The sequence below is a fragment of the Mustelus asterias genome, chromosome 13, assembly GCF_964213995.1.
Source record: "Mustelus asterias chromosome 13, sMusAst1.hap1.1, whole genome shotgun sequence".
Lineage (NCBI taxonomy): Eukaryota > Metazoa > Chordata > Chondrichthyes > Carcharhiniformes > Triakidae > Mustelus > Mustelus asterias.
This window is the reverse complement of record NC_135813.1, coordinates 92,512,308-92,531,133: the sequence shown is the minus strand read 5'-3', so window position 1 is coordinate 92,531,133 and position 18,826 is coordinate 92,512,308. Positions and strand designations below refer to the sequence as shown.

Sequence of the window (18,826 nt, the reverse complement as noted above, 5' to 3'; positions counted from 1 at the left end):
TAAAAAGCGTTTAGACAGTTACACGGGTAAGATGAGTATAAAGGAATATGTGCCAAATGTGGGCAATTGGGACTACCTTAGGGGTTTAAAAAAAAAAGGGCGGCATGGACAAGTAAGCCCAAGGGCCTGTTTCCATTCTGTAAACCTCTGACTCTAAGTGTCATCCATTGATGCCTCTTCCACTGAGGCTTCTTCCATTGGCACTTCACTTCCTCTCCATCGTGGATCCCCTATGATAGAAGTGTCACTGCCTCAGCCACAAGGAATCCTGTGGATTGGCTCCCCCTTCACAGTGATGGCCTCATAGTTGTGACCATTGTATTTAATTTTCATAACTTTTCAGGTTGTGGATTGGCCAGGCTAAATTGCCCCTAAGTGTCCTAAGATGTGTAGGTTAGGGGGATTAGCAGGCTATATATGTGGGGTTACGAAATAGGACCTGGATGGGATTCTCTGTCAGAGAGCCGGTGCAGAGTCGATGGGCCAAATGGCCTCCTTCTTTACTGTAGGGATTCTATGATTCCACATTGAGACACCCTCAGTGTCACCCACACACTGTAGCACTGCTCCCAATGGCTCAGTTGGCCTTACAGAGTTTCCAGCTCACTGTTTTGGCCTTTGGGAATTTGCAAACCATCCTTAATCAGATGGCGGAGGTGCAGGCGACCTCTCAATTGGGCGCCTTTGGTAAGATGGTAATGCCATGCAGCCTGGTTGACACCATGGGGATTGGGACCTGCTTTAGTTTCCAACAGCAAAACAATTTCAGAGGTGGTCATTTTTAAGATGTTTAAACACCACAGGTGTACTTCAGTGCAAAATAGCACATTATATACACAACATGTCATAGACTACCCACAGCTGGGCCTGATGTGACTCTGTACGGCTCGCTCTGTCCACTGTATTCTCAGCCCATCTATTGATTTCACTAAACTAAGGAGTAAGAACATTACAATTTTTCAGAACAGGTCAGATGTCATTGGGGGCTAAAGGTTTGTCCCCTATTTATAGATCCAATGCCACCCCCATATTATCACCACATTCTTCAGTCTCATTTCTCAACAGAAATTATACTGCCTGCAACTTTAAACCCACAGATCATAGAATCCCTACAGGAGGCCATTTGGCCCATTGAATTTGCACCGACTCTCCGACAGAGCATTTTATCCAGGCCCTATCCCCGTAACCCCACATAATTACCTCGCTAGTCCACCTAACTTACACACCTTGGGACACTAAGCGGCAATTTAACACGGTCAATGCACATAACCTGCACATCTTTGGACTGTGGGAGGAAACTGGAGCACCTGGAGGAAACCCACGCAGACACGGGGAGAACATGCAGACTCCGCACAGCCAGTGACCCAAGCCAGGATTCGAACGTGGGTCCCTGGCGCTGTGAGGCAGCAGTGTTGACCACTGTGCCATTCTAGATGAGGTGCCAGAGGACTGGAGGACTGCTTACATCGTCCCATTGTTAAAAAAGTGTGGTACAGATAGACTGGCATGGTGGCACAGTGGTTAGCACTGTGCCCCACAGCGCCAGGGACCCGGGTTCAATTCCCGGCTTGGGTCACTGTTTATGTGGAGTCTGCATGTTCTCCCCGTGTCTGCGTGGGTTTCCTCCGGGTGCTCTGGCTTCCTCCCACAGTCCGAAAGACGTGCTGGTTAGGTGCATTGTCCATGCTAAATTCTCCCTCAGTGTACCTGAACAGGCGACTGGGGGATTTTCACAGTAACTTCATTGCAGTGTTAATGTAAACCGACTTGTGACGCTAAAAAAAACTTTTTAAAAACTTTAATTGTTGGCGAGGTTACGTTTCTTCAAACAGAGCCCTGGAATCTTTGACATCCATTTGGGGAGCTCAGTTTAACATCTCATTCTGAAGATTGTAAGAATATAAAAAAAACAAAGAGCAGGAGTAGACCATTCAGCCCTTCCAGCCTGGTCCAGTATTCAACACAATCATGGCTGATCTATCTCAGCTGTACTTCCCTGCCTGATGCCCTTATCCCTCCATTCCCTGAGCCCCAAGACACAGAGGCTGATGGTAGAGGGAGGTTTCTGTGACTGGAAGCCTGTTTCCAGTGGGGTTCCGCAGGGCTCAGTGCTAGGGCCCTTGCCATTTGAGGTGTACATTAATGATTTGGATTTCATAGAAATCATAGAAACCCTACAGTACAGAAAGAGGCCATTCGGCCCATCGAGTCTGCACCGACCACAATCCCACCCAGGCCCTATCCCCATATCCCTACATATTTACCCACTAATCCCTCTAACCTACACATCTCAGGACACTAAGGGCAATTTTTTTTTTTAGCATAGCCAATCAACCTAACCCGCACATCTTTGGACTGTGGGAGGAAACCGGAGCACCCGGAGGAAACCCACGCAGACACGGAGAGAACGTGCAAACTCCACACAGACAGTGACCCGAGCCGGGAATCGAACCCAGGTCCCTGGAGCTGTGAAGGAGCAGTGCTAACCACTGTGCCACCGTGCCGCCCTGATTTAAATGTAGGGGATTTGATTAAGAAGTTTGCGGATGATACAGAAATTGGTCGGGTGGTAAACGGTGAGGAGGATAGTTGTGGACTGCGGGAGGATATCAATGGACTGGTCAGTGGGCAGAGCAGTGGCAAATGGGATTCAATCCGGAAAAGTGTGAGGTAATCCACTTGGGGAGGGGCTAGCAAGGCAAGTGAATGGTAGGACCCTGGAAAGTACTGAAGATCAGAGGGACCTTGGAGTGCGTATCCGCAGATCCCTGAAGGTGGCAGGGCAGATAGATAAAGTGGCTAAGAAGGGACATGGGATACTTGTCGTTATTAGCTGAGACATGGAATACAGGAGCAGGGAGGTCATGTTGGAACTGTATTAAATGCTGGTGAGGCCACAGCTGGAGTACCGCGTGCAGTTCCGCTCGCCACATTATAGGAAGGAGAGAGTGCAGAGGAGATTTACCAGGATGCTGCCTGGGCTAGAGGGTCTGAGCTGTGAGGAAAGATTGGATAGGCTGGTACTAGTTTCCTTGGAGCAGTGAAGGTTGTGAGGGGATCTGATAGAGGTGTAGAAGATTATGAGGGTGATAGATAGGGTGGATAGGAAGGCACTTTTTCCATTGCAAACATGCGCACAGACATGCGCACAGACATGCACACAGACATGCACACAATAACCAGGGGGCAGAGAGTTAAGGGAAGAGGTAGAAGGCTAAAAGGAGAATTGAGGAGAAACTTATTCACCCAGAGGGTGGTGGGAGTCTGGAACCCGCTGTCTGAAAGAGGGGTTGAGTCAGAAATTCTCGTGACATTTATTGCTTGGAACGTAGGAGAATGAGGGGTGACCTTACTGAGGTGTATAAAATCATGAGGGGCATAGATAGGATGAACACACTTTTTCTCAAAGAAGGAGTATTGAAAACTAGAGGGCACAGGTTTAAGGCGAGAGGGGAAAGATTTAAAAGGGACCTGAGGAGCAACTTCTTCACGCAGAGGGAGGTGCGTATATGGAATGAGCTGCCCGAGAAAGTGGTTGAGGCGGGTACAATAGCAACATTTAGAAAGCATTTGGATGGGGAAGGATTAGAGGGATATGGGCCAAACGTGGGCAATTGGGACTGGCTGGGAGGGCACCATGGTCGGCAGGGACCAGCTGGGCTGTATGGCACTATGACTCTTAAGTGTTTAGATATTCACTCTCGCTGCTGTAACCTCCAAGGCTATGGACCAAGCGCTGGAAAATAGGATCAGTATAGTCAGATCTTTGTTGACTGCCGTGGACATAATGGGCTGAATGGCCTTCTTCTGTGCTGTAAACATCTGTGAATCTATGAATATAGCAGCTCCTTGTAGCATATCAGTCCATCGAATTTCCTGCAAGGTTGCTCTTTCTAATTTTTTATTTGCCAGTTTGTTATCTGTATGAATAGGATGTGCAATATTTTACAGCGTTCTGGGGCTAGTTGTATTCCTCAGTCCATTCGTGAGTGGTTCCAAGCTTGTACATTTTTATGCTTCAACGTTTTGGCTATAAAACTATTCTTGACTGTGGCTGTCGGATTCTTCGTTAAAAGCTGAGTAAAATGTAATTGAAATGAATCAATTCACACAGACATGTACACAGACATATACACAGACACGCACCAAGACATGTACACAGACATGTACACAGACATGTACACAGACATGTACACAGACATGTACACAGATATACACACAGACATTCACACAGACATACACACAGAAATATACACAGAAATATACACAGACATGTACACAGACATGTACACAGACATACACACAGACATACACACAGACATGTACATACAGACATGTACACAGGCATACACACATGTACACAGACATGTACACAGGCATGTACACGGACATGTACACACAAACATCTACACACAGACATACACACAGACATACACACAGACATGTACACTGACACGTACACTGACACGTACACTGACACGTACACTGACATGTACACACAGACATGTACACACAGACATGTACACACAGACGTATGCACAGAATACACACAGACATACACACAGACATATACACACAGACATGTACACAGACATACATATACACAGACATACACACAGAAGAGCAAGGGCAGCAGACCAATGGGAATACCATCACCTTGAAGTTCCCCTGCAAGCCACTCACCACTCTGACTTGGAAATATATCACCGTTCCTTCACTGTCACTGGGTCAAAATCCTGGAACTCCCTCCCTAACAGCACTGCGGGTGTACCTACACCACATGACTGCAGCAGCTCAAGAAAGCAGCTCACCACCACATTCTGCAGGGCAACTAGGGATGGGCAATAAATGTTGGTCCAGCCAGCGATGCTTACATCCCTGAATGAATAAAAATAATATATATACATATAATTATTCAAACTCACATATGTGCACGTATGTATGTATGCACGCACGCTCACACATTCCAAAGGAAATAAGTATATCACATTCCAACTAAAGGTTTTGCTCCAAATTGTTGCTGTGTTTGTAGACATTGGTTCTACGATTGCGGGACAGTGTGATGAAGATGGGCGAGGAATTGGATCAGGCTGCTGAGACTGAGGCGCGGGAGAAGGAAACCGCGAAACGCTTCCAGCAGCGAATGGAGGAAATGAAAGTGGAGATGGATGAGCTTGTTGAGCGGGAGCAGGAGGCTTCTCGGAGATGTATGGAACTGGTAAGGACACTCAATTCCAACTTAAATAATTCAAACAGGAGAGATCACAGAGCACCACACCCACAAATGCTGGAAATTTGAAATAAAAATACGAAGTTCTAGAAGCACGCAGTCAAATTGAAAGGTAAGATACATCGATATTTTGGATGTCGCCCTTGCTCTGATGAAGTGAGGAGGGGTTAGATGGTTTCCTCTTTCCACACTCCTTGTTTGAATGCAACAAGTTTTTTTTGAAAAGATAAGCTTGCCAAATCTGTAAATGTTTAATTGTTTATATGGTTTGACTGTAAAAGGCACAAGCATTCGCATTTCCCTGAGTTTCTGAAGAGAATAGAAGGTAGCTTTTGTTATGTATGTTGGGGCATAGCCCCTTTAAGGGGATGGGTTGGGTGATCTGCCTACACCCAGGGCCTGTCTGTGGAGGGAGTTCTTGAGGATACACCCCAGTAGTAGAGAATTTAGCAGCTTTTATTGTACTTAGCCTCTGCTCCAATTTAACACACACACACATTCACATACAACATATACACATTAGCACAAACACATACAACAAATACACATATGCACACAACCACATGCACATACAATATACAAGCATGACACAGGCACAAACACACACACCAACACATAGCCATGCACACACACACAATGTATGCATAAAACACACACATACTCAAAACACACACACAACATATCAACAAAAACATATAAACAAACACACAGACATGCACACGACACATTAACAGACACACACACACCCCGGCACATGAACCAACACACAACAGCAACACACACATACATACACTAATGCTCACACGCACACAAACCAACCCCAACACACACAACATCACACATTTATGCACACACCTACATATGCACACATGCAGCAGGAATTTACGGCCTCTCAGTGGCCTGTCTCCCCTGGCGGATATGATGGGCCATTTAAATCTCCATTCAGTTTGGCGGGACTGTAATTTTTCACCAGACAGGAGGGGCTGTAAAATCCTGAACTTAAATAAGTTACAGAATGAGAGGATAGATTTAATAATTTAAAATTCAGTGAGGTTAAATGATACATGATTCTTGAAGGTTGGTAGCTTGGTGGCTTCAGGCTGACATCATTGATCCTTCTGGGTTTGTTGTCAAGGTGGTTTATAGATGTAGACGGAAGATTTATTTGTTCATCTGAAGATTGCAGCTGCCTGTGGCATGTGAAGAGTCAAAAACAGCAGACAGGGTTCAAAATTTACAAGTTACACGGAGAAAGAGACCCACACCGGGATCTTGCTCTCTCAGAGTCTCAGATGCTTGTGCTGATCTGAGGAAACTGATGCTTAAACACACAAAGAATTAACTGGCATGTCAACTGCCCTTGTCTGTCCAACTTGCTGGTTATCCTAAATTTGGTTGTGGCACGGTGGATTCCAGGGCCTACATGATCAGGTGATGTCTGGAAAAATTCCTTTCACAGCCAGAGTCCCATTGCCCAAGTGATTGTGATTAATGGTTTCTCTCCACCCAGTTGAGAACCTAGGGGATTGCCTGGATGCTTTGCTAATGGGACAGGAGATGGCCCCCATTCATATTCCTTCAAGGCTCCTGGTGAGGCTTTGCAGAGATATCGGAATTCTCCGACCTCGCCCGCAGCTGGGATTCTCCAGTCCCGCTGCAGCGAACAGAGATTTGGCTGAGTACCAAGTTCTGTGTTCTCGCTGGCAGCAGTGGTGGGGCCTGCATGACTGGAGAATTCCAGCCATTGTCTCCATTTCAATGACTTTGTATTCAAGAGGCAGCTAGGTATGGCACTTGGGGCGAATGGGATCAAAGGTTATGGGGAGAAAGCAGGATTAGGCTATTGAGTTGGACAATCGGCCATGATCGTGATGAATGACGGAGCAGGCTCGAAGGGCCAAATGGCCTCCTCCTGCTCCTATCTTTTATGTTTCTATGTTTGAAATGCAGAAGGAACAGCGATACAAATGTTCAGCCACCGTTGACTCTGATGGCAAGATTTTAGAATATGGCTTTAGAGTATATTTTTAACTTCAGTTAGTAGTTTCTATCCAGTTAATTCATGAAGTCAAATGTTATAAAGCATGGCTTCATAACACCCTTCATTAAAACGAGTACAAGCTGAAGGATATACTTCATACAGCATCATTTTCTCATAGTCTGAAGTGATTAGGTCAACTTAGTTGCAAGCCTTCCATTCATATATCTGCAGCCTGAAGTATATCAAACATTATGGGCCAGATTTTAACACACTCAAAACCCATTCATGTACTCAGAGTTAAAATCGAGTCCATTATCTTTGTAATCTGTAAATGTTTCTGTTTTCACTGTTAATGTTAATGTTAATTGCATCGTTCAAGATAAGGATAAACAGATGAAAAGTAGTGATTGATTAAGTGCCTTGAGTAGGTAAAAATAGGGATTCACCCACTGCCGAGGGCAGCAAGGAAGGGGAAGAACATCTTCCTGGTCGAGTTGACCATGAACAGGTCCAGGCAGCGGCCACAATTGAGGGACTGCCCGTTCCTCTACCGTGTTAAATTTGTGGCCGGTAGGCTTGGGGATGGAAGATGTGGGCCGGAACTCTCCCGCCTCGCCTGCCACGGATTCGGCGCGGGTGCGGGTCCGACAACGGAAATCTCTGTTGACCTCGGGCGGGAATTTCCAGGCTCGCCCAAGCGAGGCTGTAACACCCCACCCATGGTGTCCATCGGCACACTCCAGGCCAGCCATGAATGGTGGTCGGCATGGGGGTCTGGGGTACATCGTCACTCCTAGCAATTATATTTTGATTTAATAGTTAAGTTTCCTTTTGACCTTTTATGTTGCTAATGGTGTCCCTAGCAGGGGCTGTCACCCTGTCAATCTTGTTTATTTTTCATTTATATTCCAAAGAATATTAAAAAGGACTTAACCAGTGCGTAGGGGCGGGGGCTGGCAAGGAGGGGCACCTCTTCGTAAATCTGCACCTGGGCCGGGCCAAGTTGCCCATTAACAGGTCCAGACAGTGGATGGCAGAGGGGATCATCTGATCCAACAGTCTGCCCTTATATCACGGCCGTGTTGTTGGCCGGGTGGCCCTGCAGAGAGAGAACATGGTGTCCACCAATACACGTCACACCTCCCATGACTGGAAGCTGTCACCCCCGGGATTGATACCCTCAGTAGATTTTGGAGGTTTCCTGATGCAGTTTGATATGTTGTCACTGTGCACCACTAGGGGCCGCCACCCCTCATTAATTTCTTTATTTTATTCCACATGTCTTCTGTACAAAGGAGCAGATAACAAGGGACTGCTTTGACTCTGGCATGTGTCTAGGTAGGAGGGAGAGATATGTAATGCTGCATCCTGTGAGTAAACCTACTTACAAGAGTAGCATGTGTGTTTAGTTTCATACAAATCATAGGAATCCTACAGTGCACAAGAAGGCCATTCGGCCCATCGAGTCTGCACCGATAACAATCCCACTTAGGCCTTGTCTCCATAACTCCACATATTTATCCCACTAATCCCTCTAACCTACACATCCCAGGACACTAAGGGGCAAGTTAGCATCTTCAATGCACCTAACCCACACATCTTTGGACTGTGGGAGGAAACCGAAGCACCCGGAGGAAACCCACTCAGACACGGGGAGAACGTGCAGACTCCACACAGACAGTGATCCAAGCCGGGAATCGAATGCAGGTCCCGAGAGCTGTGAGGCAGGGGTGCGAACCACCGTGCCACCGTGCCGCCCTTTCGGACTTCACTGGCTGGGGTCCATTTAATATTCATCATCAATGTAATTATCTTTGGCTAAATAGCGATAAGGTACATTGGATGAGTTGATAAGGTGTTGGCAACTGCAACCTTTCACCAGCCATGCCTTGTGATGGAATAATTTGGATGTTTGGGAAACATTGAAGTGATTCGGGGCAGTGATTGCGCTATTTGGAGCTTGCAACTAAAAATGGGGCTAAGAACATTTCGAGTGAAGGGCAGCGTACGGAGGAGGGAGCTTAGTCGGAGGTTTAGTAAATAGAAGCGCTTGCGTTTATAGAGCACACTGAATGATCTGAGGACATCCCAAAGCATTTTAAAGCCAATTCAGTTGATGTTTAGTCACTAGTGTAATGTGGACTACTTACACACAGCAAAGGCCCCACAAACAATATGATGATAATGAGCAGATAACTTGGTTTGAGTGACTTTGGTTGACAGATAAATGTTGATCAAGACACCCTGGAGAATGCACCTGCTCTTCTTTGAAGTAGTGTAATGGGATCTTTTATAGCCATCTGCGCAGTGTGTATGTTGCTCGATGGTTACAGCTGGTCCCTGAATGACTGACTGAATGTTTGTCATGCTCTCAGTGATGAGGTGACGATGGAGTTTAAGGGCGGCACGGTGGCACAGTGGTTAGCACTGCTGCCTCGCAGCGCCAGGGATCCAGGTTCGATTCTGGCCTTGATCACTGTCTGTGGGGAGTTTGTACGTTCTCTCCGTGTCTGCGTGGGTTTCCTCTTGGTTCTCCGGTTTCCTCCCATACTCCAAAGATGTGCGGGTTAGATTGATTGGCCTTACTAAATTGCCCCTTAGTGTCGGGGGGCTAGCTGGGTATATACGTGGATTATGGGGATAGCTGTTGGTACAGGCCGGATGGCCTCCTTTTGCACTGAAGGGATTCTATGGCAGAACTTCCTTTTGGCCAAGTCAAGCGTCAGATCAAGCCCAAGATTTGGTCCGATGCCTTACCTTGTCAACTTGGATTTTGCTTGTCTCTCTTGTGGGGCCCATGAATTGGATTCAGTTTGAATTTAGTTTTTGGATCAAGCAAGGTCCACTCTGCCTGGTCCACTCTGAGCATTGTCTTTGTAACTTTAAGGATGGAGTAAATATTTAAAAAGTATCCTACTGACTGATGCTGAGTTTGGTTTCTGCCAGGACCATTTAGCTCCTGACCTCATTATAGCCTTGATGGGGCAGGCAGTGGCACAGTGGTATTGTCACTGGGTTAGTAATCCAGAGACCCAGGGCAATGCTCTGGCAACTGGGTTCAAATCCCACCACGGTAGGTGGTGAAATTTCAATTCAATCAATTAAAATCTGGAGTTAAAAGTCTAATGATGACCATTGTCGATTGTCATTAAAATCCATCTGGTTCACTAATATCCTTTAGGTCGTTACTTGGTTAGGCCTATACATGACGCCAGACCCACAACAATGTGGTTGACTCGTAAATGCTGTCTGAAATCAAGCCACTCAGTTGTATCAAGCTATTAGAAAGTCAATAGGAATGAAACTGGACAGACACCTGGCATCAACCTAGACTTTGATTTGATTTATTATTGTCACATTTATTAGTATACAGTGAAAAGTATTGTTTCTTGTCCGCTATACAGACAAAGCATACCGTACATAGAGAAGGAAATGAGAGAGTGCAGAATGTAGTGTTACAGTCATAGCTAGGATGTAGAGAAAGATCAACTTAATGCAAGATAGGTCCATTCAAAAGTCTGATGGCAGCAGGGAAGAAGCTGTTCTTGAGTTGGTTGGTACGTGACCTCAGACTTTTGTATCTTTTTCCCGACGGAAGAAGGTGGAAGAGAGAATGCCCGGACTGTGTGGAATCCTGAATTATGCTGGCTGCTTTGCCAAGGCAGTGGGTAGTGTAGACAGAGTCAATGGATGGGAGGCTGGTTTGCGTGATGGATTGGGTTATATTCACGACCTTTTGTAGTTTCTTGCAGGGTAGGAGCCATACCAAGCTGTGATACAACCAGAAAGAATGCTTTCTAGGGCGCATCTGTAAAAGTTGGTGAAAGTCGTAGTGGACATGCCAAATTTCCTTAGTCTTCTGAGAAAGTAGAGACGTTGGGTGGGCTTTCTTAACTATAGTGTCGGCATTGGGGAACCAGGACATGTTGTTAGTGATATGGACACCTAAAAACTTGAAGCTCTTGACACTTTCTACTTCGTCCCCATTGATGTAGACAGGGGCATGTTCTCCTCTATGCTTCCTGAAGTCGGTGGCAATCTCCTTTGTTTTGTTGACATTGAGGGAGAGATTATTGTCGCTACCCCAATCGACAATCGACACCGAAAATAACAACAGCAAACCCAGCCCTGTGGAGCCTGCAAAGTCCTTGGGGGCTTGTGCCAAAATTTGGAGAATTGTATCACAGAACTAGTCAAGCAAAAGCCTGACAAAGTCTTACTCATACCCATCGGGCACCAAGCAGTGCTGAGTGGGGCAAAGCCTGAGAAGGGAGGGCCTATTGGGGCGTGGGGCCAGACCGGGGGTGGCTCGTCGGTGGTGTGGGGGGACCTGCTGCCACTCTGCATTAGAAATTGGTGAGGGACTGAGGGGGATGATCGGGGCTGGCCATGGTCTGGGGTTAGGCTGGCCATGGTGGGGGTGGGGGTGGGGCCAGCAACTAGGGGAAAAGGAGGGAGGGCTGCTGCCACTCTGCATTGTGATCAGTGGGGGGAGGGAGGGGTGATCAGTCTGGACAGAGGGGTGGGAGGGTAGGTCATGATAGGCCGCGGGCCCCCTGGTAGTTGGGGAATGCTGTGCTTAGATATACAAGCTGGCAGAGAGCAGCAGAGGCTGAGTGACAGGTTTCTGCAGTCTGAGATCTGCGCGTGCGCAATGGTGCCCTCTGCTGCTCTCATCCAGCCTTCTGGTGATTTAAGCCCCACCCCCTCCCCCTATAGGTGAGAAACTGTTTTTTGAGGGGATTTTTTTAGTCTTAAGTACATAACGTGGCAGATTTGGACTTGCCCAATGAAGGGATCAGAAACTCTTCCATTTTCACACTTGCCTGGACTTAGAATTTTTTTGTAAGATCACCCCCTGGGGTGTGAGTCAAGCCAGGAGATGTATACCTGCAATTATTCACTCTGTGAATAAATCTACACCGAGTAAAAATTGGTTTGTCATTCTAACTTCATTGCCTGGTAGCCAGGGACATCATAAGTAGCAGGATTAGTTGGGATTTGCTCCAGTAATAAGCTAGAAACAATGGGTCAAGTGACCTCTTTCTGTGCTTTTTAGACTCCCATGGGGTGGCATGGTGGCACAGCGATTCGTACTGCTGCCTCACAGCGCCAGGGACCCGGGTTCGATTCCCAGCTTGGGTCACTTACTGTGTGGAGTTTGCATATTCTCCCCATGTCCGCGTGGGTTTCCTCTGGGTGCTCCGGTTTCCTCCCACACTCCAAAGATGTGCGGGTTAGGTTGATTGGCCATGCTAAATTCTCCCTGGGGTCAGGGGGAATAGCAGGGTAAAATGAGAGGATACGGGAACAGGGCCTGGGTGGGACTGTTGTTGGTGCAGACTCGATGGGCCGAATGGCCTGCTTCTACACTATTGGGGTTCTATGATTGTGGAGCAGCATCCCTTTAATTTCAATACCTGTGAACGTGATAATAACAAAACAGCTCGTCGCTGTAAGAGGATGTACTTAGGACATGATGGCCCAACTGGTACAAGTTAAATATTTCTTTGTGAGTCCGTTTTTGGGAATTGAGTGGCATTGCGCATTGATTTGAAGACAAAAGCTCTAAGTGGTTGTCATGGTGATGTACATGATTCCCAATCCTAAATGCTTATTATAATTGAATAATTGGCACTAAATGAAGTAAGGACTGTTATAAACTGTACCGTTAATCATTTTTTTACGATGGTGTCAAGTTAACTAATAACTGTTTAAAGTGCTCCTCTAATCAAAATGTACTGCGTAATGCTATTTTCTATTTTCAACACAGCTGAGGGAATCAAATCAACAACTTCCTCTTTCTCCAATCAGTTGGCGAATCAATGCAAAAAACAGATCATGGTTTATTATGGGTGGCACGGTGGCGCAGTGGTCAGCACTGCAGCCTCACAGCTCTAGAGACCTGGGTTCAATTCCAGCCTCAGGTCACCGTCTATATGGAGTTTGCACTTTCTCCCCGTGTCTGCGTGGGTTTCCTCCGGGTGCTCCGCTTTCCTCCCACACTCCAAAGATGTGCAGGTCGGGTGAATTGGTCATGCTAAATTGCCCCTTAGTGTCCCAGGATGCATGAGAGCGATTACCAGGGTAAGCATGTGGGGTTATAGGGACAGGGCCTAGGTGGGGATTGTGGTCGGTGCAGACGAGATGGGCTGAATAGCCTCCCTCTGCACCGTAGGGTTTCTATGATTCTAAAAAAAAATATAGATTCTGCAAGGCTGCAGTATTCGTATTTACTGAGAGGGGCACAGAAACATAGCCAGGTTACTGCCATCTCTTGCATTTTGAAATACTTTTTTATTGATGATATACTTATTTCGACGTCTAGTAAAGTTGGTGGCAAAATGAATGGATACGATTTGAGTCCTGGCCTGTGCAGAGATGGTTATTCTTGGTTTTCTATGTGTGTGTATGTGTGTGTGCCTATTTGTGTGTGTGTGTGTGTTGTATGTGTGAGTTTGTGTGTGCACGCGCGTGTCTGTTGTGTGTGTTGTGTGTGTGCGCGTGTGTGCGCCTGTGTGTGTTGTGTGCTGTGTATGTTGTGTGTGTTGTGTGTGTGGTGTGTGTGTTTGGGCGTGTGTATTGTGTGTGTTGGAGAATCATTGGGTGGAATCTGGAGGCCAGACTCCCTTTGCTTGGGAATGATAGCACATGCTCAAAATCCGGAGAGTTTTGAAAAGTGTGATTCTTGATGGTGAAATGGCGTTTTGCAACTTGGGAGCAGGTCCACTGGCTGAGCGAGGCGGAACATGCCGCGGAACATTAGGAACCTCATTTTAATATATTAGCTTCTCATTATGCAGCACACACTCCGGATATTGAGCCTGCACTGAATATTCAGCAGACACCAGTGTGACGATAGCTCTGTATAAGCAATGCCAGTGTGACGATAGCTCTGTATATGCAATGCCAGTGTGACGATCGCTCTGTACAAGCAATGCCAGTGTGATGATTGCTCTGTATAAGCAATGCCAGTGTGACGATAGCTCTATTTAAGCAATGCCAGAGTGACGATAGCTCTATATAAGCGTGAACTGAGCCTTCACCTCTGAGGGGGTTATCAGAGGTGAGCACTCAGGCAACCATTTCACCATAGCCTGTCCAACACTGAAGGGGCACCAAGAAGAACGCTGTTTAAAGTTTATAGTTGATTTATTAGTGTCATCAGTTGGCTTACATTAACACTGCAATGAAATTGATGTGAAAATCCCCTAGTTGCCACATTCCGGCGCCTGTTCAGGTACACTGAGGGAGAATTTAGCATGGCCAATCCACCTAACCAGCACGTCTTTCGGACTGTAGGAGGAAACCGGAGCACCCGGAGGAAACTGACGCAGACACAGGGAGACAGCAGTGCTAACCACTGTGCCACCGGGGATGCAGATAAGTGCAACTTGGGGTGGGAGGGGGGTGGAGTTCACTCTCACCACATTGGGGGGGGTGAGGGGATGAAATTGGTGAGCCTGATGCCACGAGAAAATGGAGCTTTAGCACGATTCACCCTGGTGGTTCACAGGGGAATTACTGTGTGGCTCTGGCTGCTGTGTCAGAGGGGATATTTGGAGGAAAAGCAGATATTAGCTCAGTGAATGGTAAGCACTTGGATGGAAGTCACAGAGAGATGTAGGATGAGGGTCATGGCTCTGGTCGGACACCTCATAGCTCAGTGGGTGTTCTCACTCTTTCAGTACATGATTCAGGAGAATCACGGAGTGTGTGGAGTTGGCTCCATGATTCTATTCTAACTCTAGTTACCCAGAAGCTAGAACTAATTTTAATCCTTCTAACCTTTCTTGGGTAATTGATCAGCTAAGTAAGTTGGAAATGTCCAAAGTCTCTGTAATTACCTCAACGAGGCCCATGCGGTTGGCCCCTTGGAGTATGAGCTCCCTGATTGAGGTAATGTACCCAGTGCGGAGGGGGGCGGGGAAGGAGGAGGACCTCCTCGTGAACCTGGGCCTGGCGAGGCATTCCATCTACAGGTCCAGGCAGCGGGCGATCGAGGGGGTTGTCCAACCTGACTGTCTGCCCCTTTACCGCAGCTATATTCACGGCCGGGTGTCCCTGGAAAGGGAGCATGCGGTGTCCGAGGGCACCACTGAAGCTTTCCATGCCCGCTGGGCACCGCAGGGACTGGGGTGCATTATCAACCCCTTTCAATCACATTTTAATTTGATGTTTTAAGTATCCTTTCTGCTTTGTTTTTTGTTTCGGGCGGTTCCCATCCTTTTAGGGAGCCGTTCCTTTTGAGTTGTTCCTAAGTTAATTTGATTTTGTTTATTTGGTTGGACAACAAAAGATGTCCCTGATTGAGGTAATAATTGCCTTCCCAATCAGGGAGCCGTGCCTGTATATAAATATGGGAGGGCTACTCACACTCCGGGTTCTGACTTTGTACCTGAAGCACTCTAGGAGTGGAGATAAGTTTGTAAATAAAGGGAATCTGGTGAAGGGACACTGGTCTCTGAGGAGTTATTTCAGTCTCTGACTTTAACTCTGAGTTTCTAAGGGGTCCAGGGCAGGTGAATTGCTCACCTGAAATTCAAAACATCCCAGGAAAATCCTGCAAAGTCAGTGCAATGGGACCTCCGAGGCGTCGCCTCGTGATTCCTTCCGGGTACAGATTGAAAGCTCTGGGCCATTGTTCAGAGGCTGGGGAAATGGGTCATTGTTTGATGTCTCAGTTCACAAACCAGTCCGCCCACATGGGCTGTAATGCCACCAGGAACGGATCTCTCGGGGCAGAAATTCGGGACATGGGCAATTTGTCTGGTCGGATGGTCACAGTCACAGGTGGGAGCTCGAGGCGAAGTCAGTCTGTCTGCCCATTGCTGGAAGAAATGGCGGTTAGCGGGTGGCACGGTGGCACAGCGGTCAGCACCGCTGCCTCACTGTGCCAGAAACCCGGGTTCGATTCCCGGCTTGGGTCACTGTCTGTGTGGAGTTTGCACATTCTCCCCGTGTCTGTGTGGGTTTCCTCCGGGTGCTCTGGTTTCCTCCCACATTCTGAAAGATGTGCTGCTTAGGTGCATTGATCTGGACAGGCGCCGGGGTGTGGCGACTGGGGGAATTTCACAGTAACTTCATTGCAGTGTTAATGTAAGCCTTACTTGTGACTAAAAAATATATACTTTTTAAGCTCCAGCAATGGCAGCCATTTCTGTTCATCTCTGCAGCCTCTGTGTTGCTGTGGCTCTCGCTCCCTGGTTTATTTTCCAGCACCACCATCGAAAGTAGGACTGGGCCTGGGGGATCACTGTAACAGTCAGGATTTTTTATTATACATGAGAGAGAGAGCTACCATTACTCACTGTCTTAAATCACATATCCTGGCTATTCATATTGGAAAAGCTGATCTGAGTGTGTGAGAGAGAGAGAGTGTTTGAGAGAGAGAGAGTGTGAGAGAGAGAGAGTGTGTGAGAGAGAGAGAGTGTGTGAGAGAGAGTGTGTGTGAGAGAGAGTGTGTGTGAGAGAGAGAGTGTGTGTGAGAGAGAGAGAGTGTGTGTGAGAGAGAGAGAGTGTGTGAGAGAGAGAGAGTGTGTGAGAGAGAGAGTGTGTGTGAGAGAGAGTGTGTGTGAGAGAGAGAGTGTGTGAGAGAGAGAGTGTGTGTGAGAGAGAGAGTGTGTGTGAGAGAGAGTGTGTGTGAGAGAGAGAGTGTGTGTGAGAGAGAGAGTGTGTGTGAGAGAGAGAGTGTGTGTGAGAGAGAGAGTGTGTGTGAGAGAGAGAACATAGAACATAGAATAGTACAGCACAGAACAGGCCATTCGGCCCACGATGTTGTGCCGAGCTTTATCTGAAACCAAGATCAAGCTATCCCACTCCCTATCATCCTGGTGTGCTCCATGTGCCTATCCAATAATCGCTTAAATGTTTCTAAAGTGTCTGACTCCACTATCACTGCAGGCAGTCCATTCCACACCCCAACCACTCTCTGCGTAAAGAACCTACCTCTGATATCCGTCCTGTATCTCCCACCACGAACCCTATAGTTATGCCCCCTTGTAATAGCTCCATCCACCCGAGGAAATAGTCTTTGAACGTTCACTCTATCCATCCCCTTCATCATTTTATACACCTCTATTAAGTCTCCCCTCAGCCTCCTCCGCTCCAGAGAGAACAGCCCTAGCTCCCTCAACCTTTCCTCATATGACCTACCCTCCAAACCAGGCAGCATCCTGGTAAATCTCCTCTGCACTCTTTCCAGCGCTTCCACATCCTTCCTATAGTGAGGTGACCAGAACTGCACACAATATTCCAAATGTGGTCTCACCAAGGTCCTGTACAGTTGCAGCATAACCCCACGGCTCTTAAACTCCAACCCCCTGTTAATAAAAGCTAACACACTATAGGCCTTCTTCACAGCTCCATCCACTTGACTGGCAACCTTTAGAGATCTGTGGATATGGGCCCCAAGATCTCTCTGTTCCTCCACAGTCTTCAGAACCCTACCTTTGACCCTGTAATCCACATTTAAATTTGTCCTACCAAAATGAATCACCTCACATTTATCAGGGTTAAACTCCATTTGCCATTTTTCAGCCCAGCTTTGCATCCTATCTATGTCTCTTTGCAGCCTACAACAGCCCTCCACCTCATCCACTACTCCACCAATCTTGGTGTCATCAGCAAATTTACTGATCCACCCTTCAGCCCCCTCCTCTAAGTCATTAATAAAAATCACAAAGAGCAGAGGACCAAGCACTGATCCCTGCGGCACACCGCTAGCAACCTGCCTCCAATCCGAAAATTTTCCATCGACCACCACCCTCTGTCTTCGGTCAGACAGCCAGTTACCTATCCAATCGGCCAACTTTCCCTCTATCCCACACCTCCTCACTTTCATCATAAGCCGACCATGGGGGACCTTATCAAACGCCTTACTAAAATCCATGTATATGACATCAACTGCCCTACCCTCATCAACACACCTAGTTACCTCCTCAAAAAATTCAATCAAATTTGTGAGGCACGACTTGCCCTTCACGAATCCGTGCTGACTATCTCGGATTAATCCGCATCTTTCTAAATGGTCGTAAATCCCATCCCTAAGGACCCTTTCCATCAATTTACCAACCACCGAAGTAAGACTAACCGGTCTATAATTACCAGGGTCATTTCTATTCCCTTTCTTAAACAGAGGAACAACATTCGCCATTCTCCAGTCCTCTGGCACCATCCCCGTGGACAGCGAGGACCCAAAGATCAAAGCCAAAGGCTCTGCAATCTCATCCCTTGCCTCCCACAGAATCCTAGGATACATTTCATCAGGCCCAGGGGACTTATCGACCTTCAGTTTATTCAAAACTGCCAAGACATCCTCCCTCCGAACATCTATTTCCTCCAGCCTATTAGCCTGTAACACCTTCTCTTCCTCAAAAACATGGCCCCTCTCCTTGGTGAACACTGAAGAAAAGTATTCATTCATCACCTCGCCTATCTCTACTGACTCCATACACAAGTTCCCACTACTGTCCTTGACCGGCCCTAACCTCACCCTGGTCATTCTTTTATTCCTCACATAAGAGTAAAAAGCCTTGGGGTTTTCCTTGATCCGACCCGCCAAGGACTTCTCATGTCCCCTCCTAGCTCTCCTAAGCCCCTTTTTCAGCTCATTC

At 47.1% G+C, this 18,826-nt stretch overlaps 1 protein-coding gene across 5 annotated transcripts in view; it reads left to right on the top strand.

Annotated features, from left to right (window-relative positions):
* Positions 1-18,826, top strand: part of LOC144502880 (unconventional myosin-XVIIIb-like) — a 363,270-nt gene that overhangs the window by 297,746 nt on the left and 46,698 nt on the right. For all 5 annotated transcript variants that reach the window (XM_078227267.1, XM_078227266.1, XM_078227270.1 and 2 more), the window contains one exon: positions 5,033-5,218. In XM_078227267.1, the coding sequence (XP_078083393.1) occupies positions 5,033-5,218 (186 nt within the window). The remainder of the gene's footprint in view (positions 1-5,032; positions 5,219-18,826) is intronic.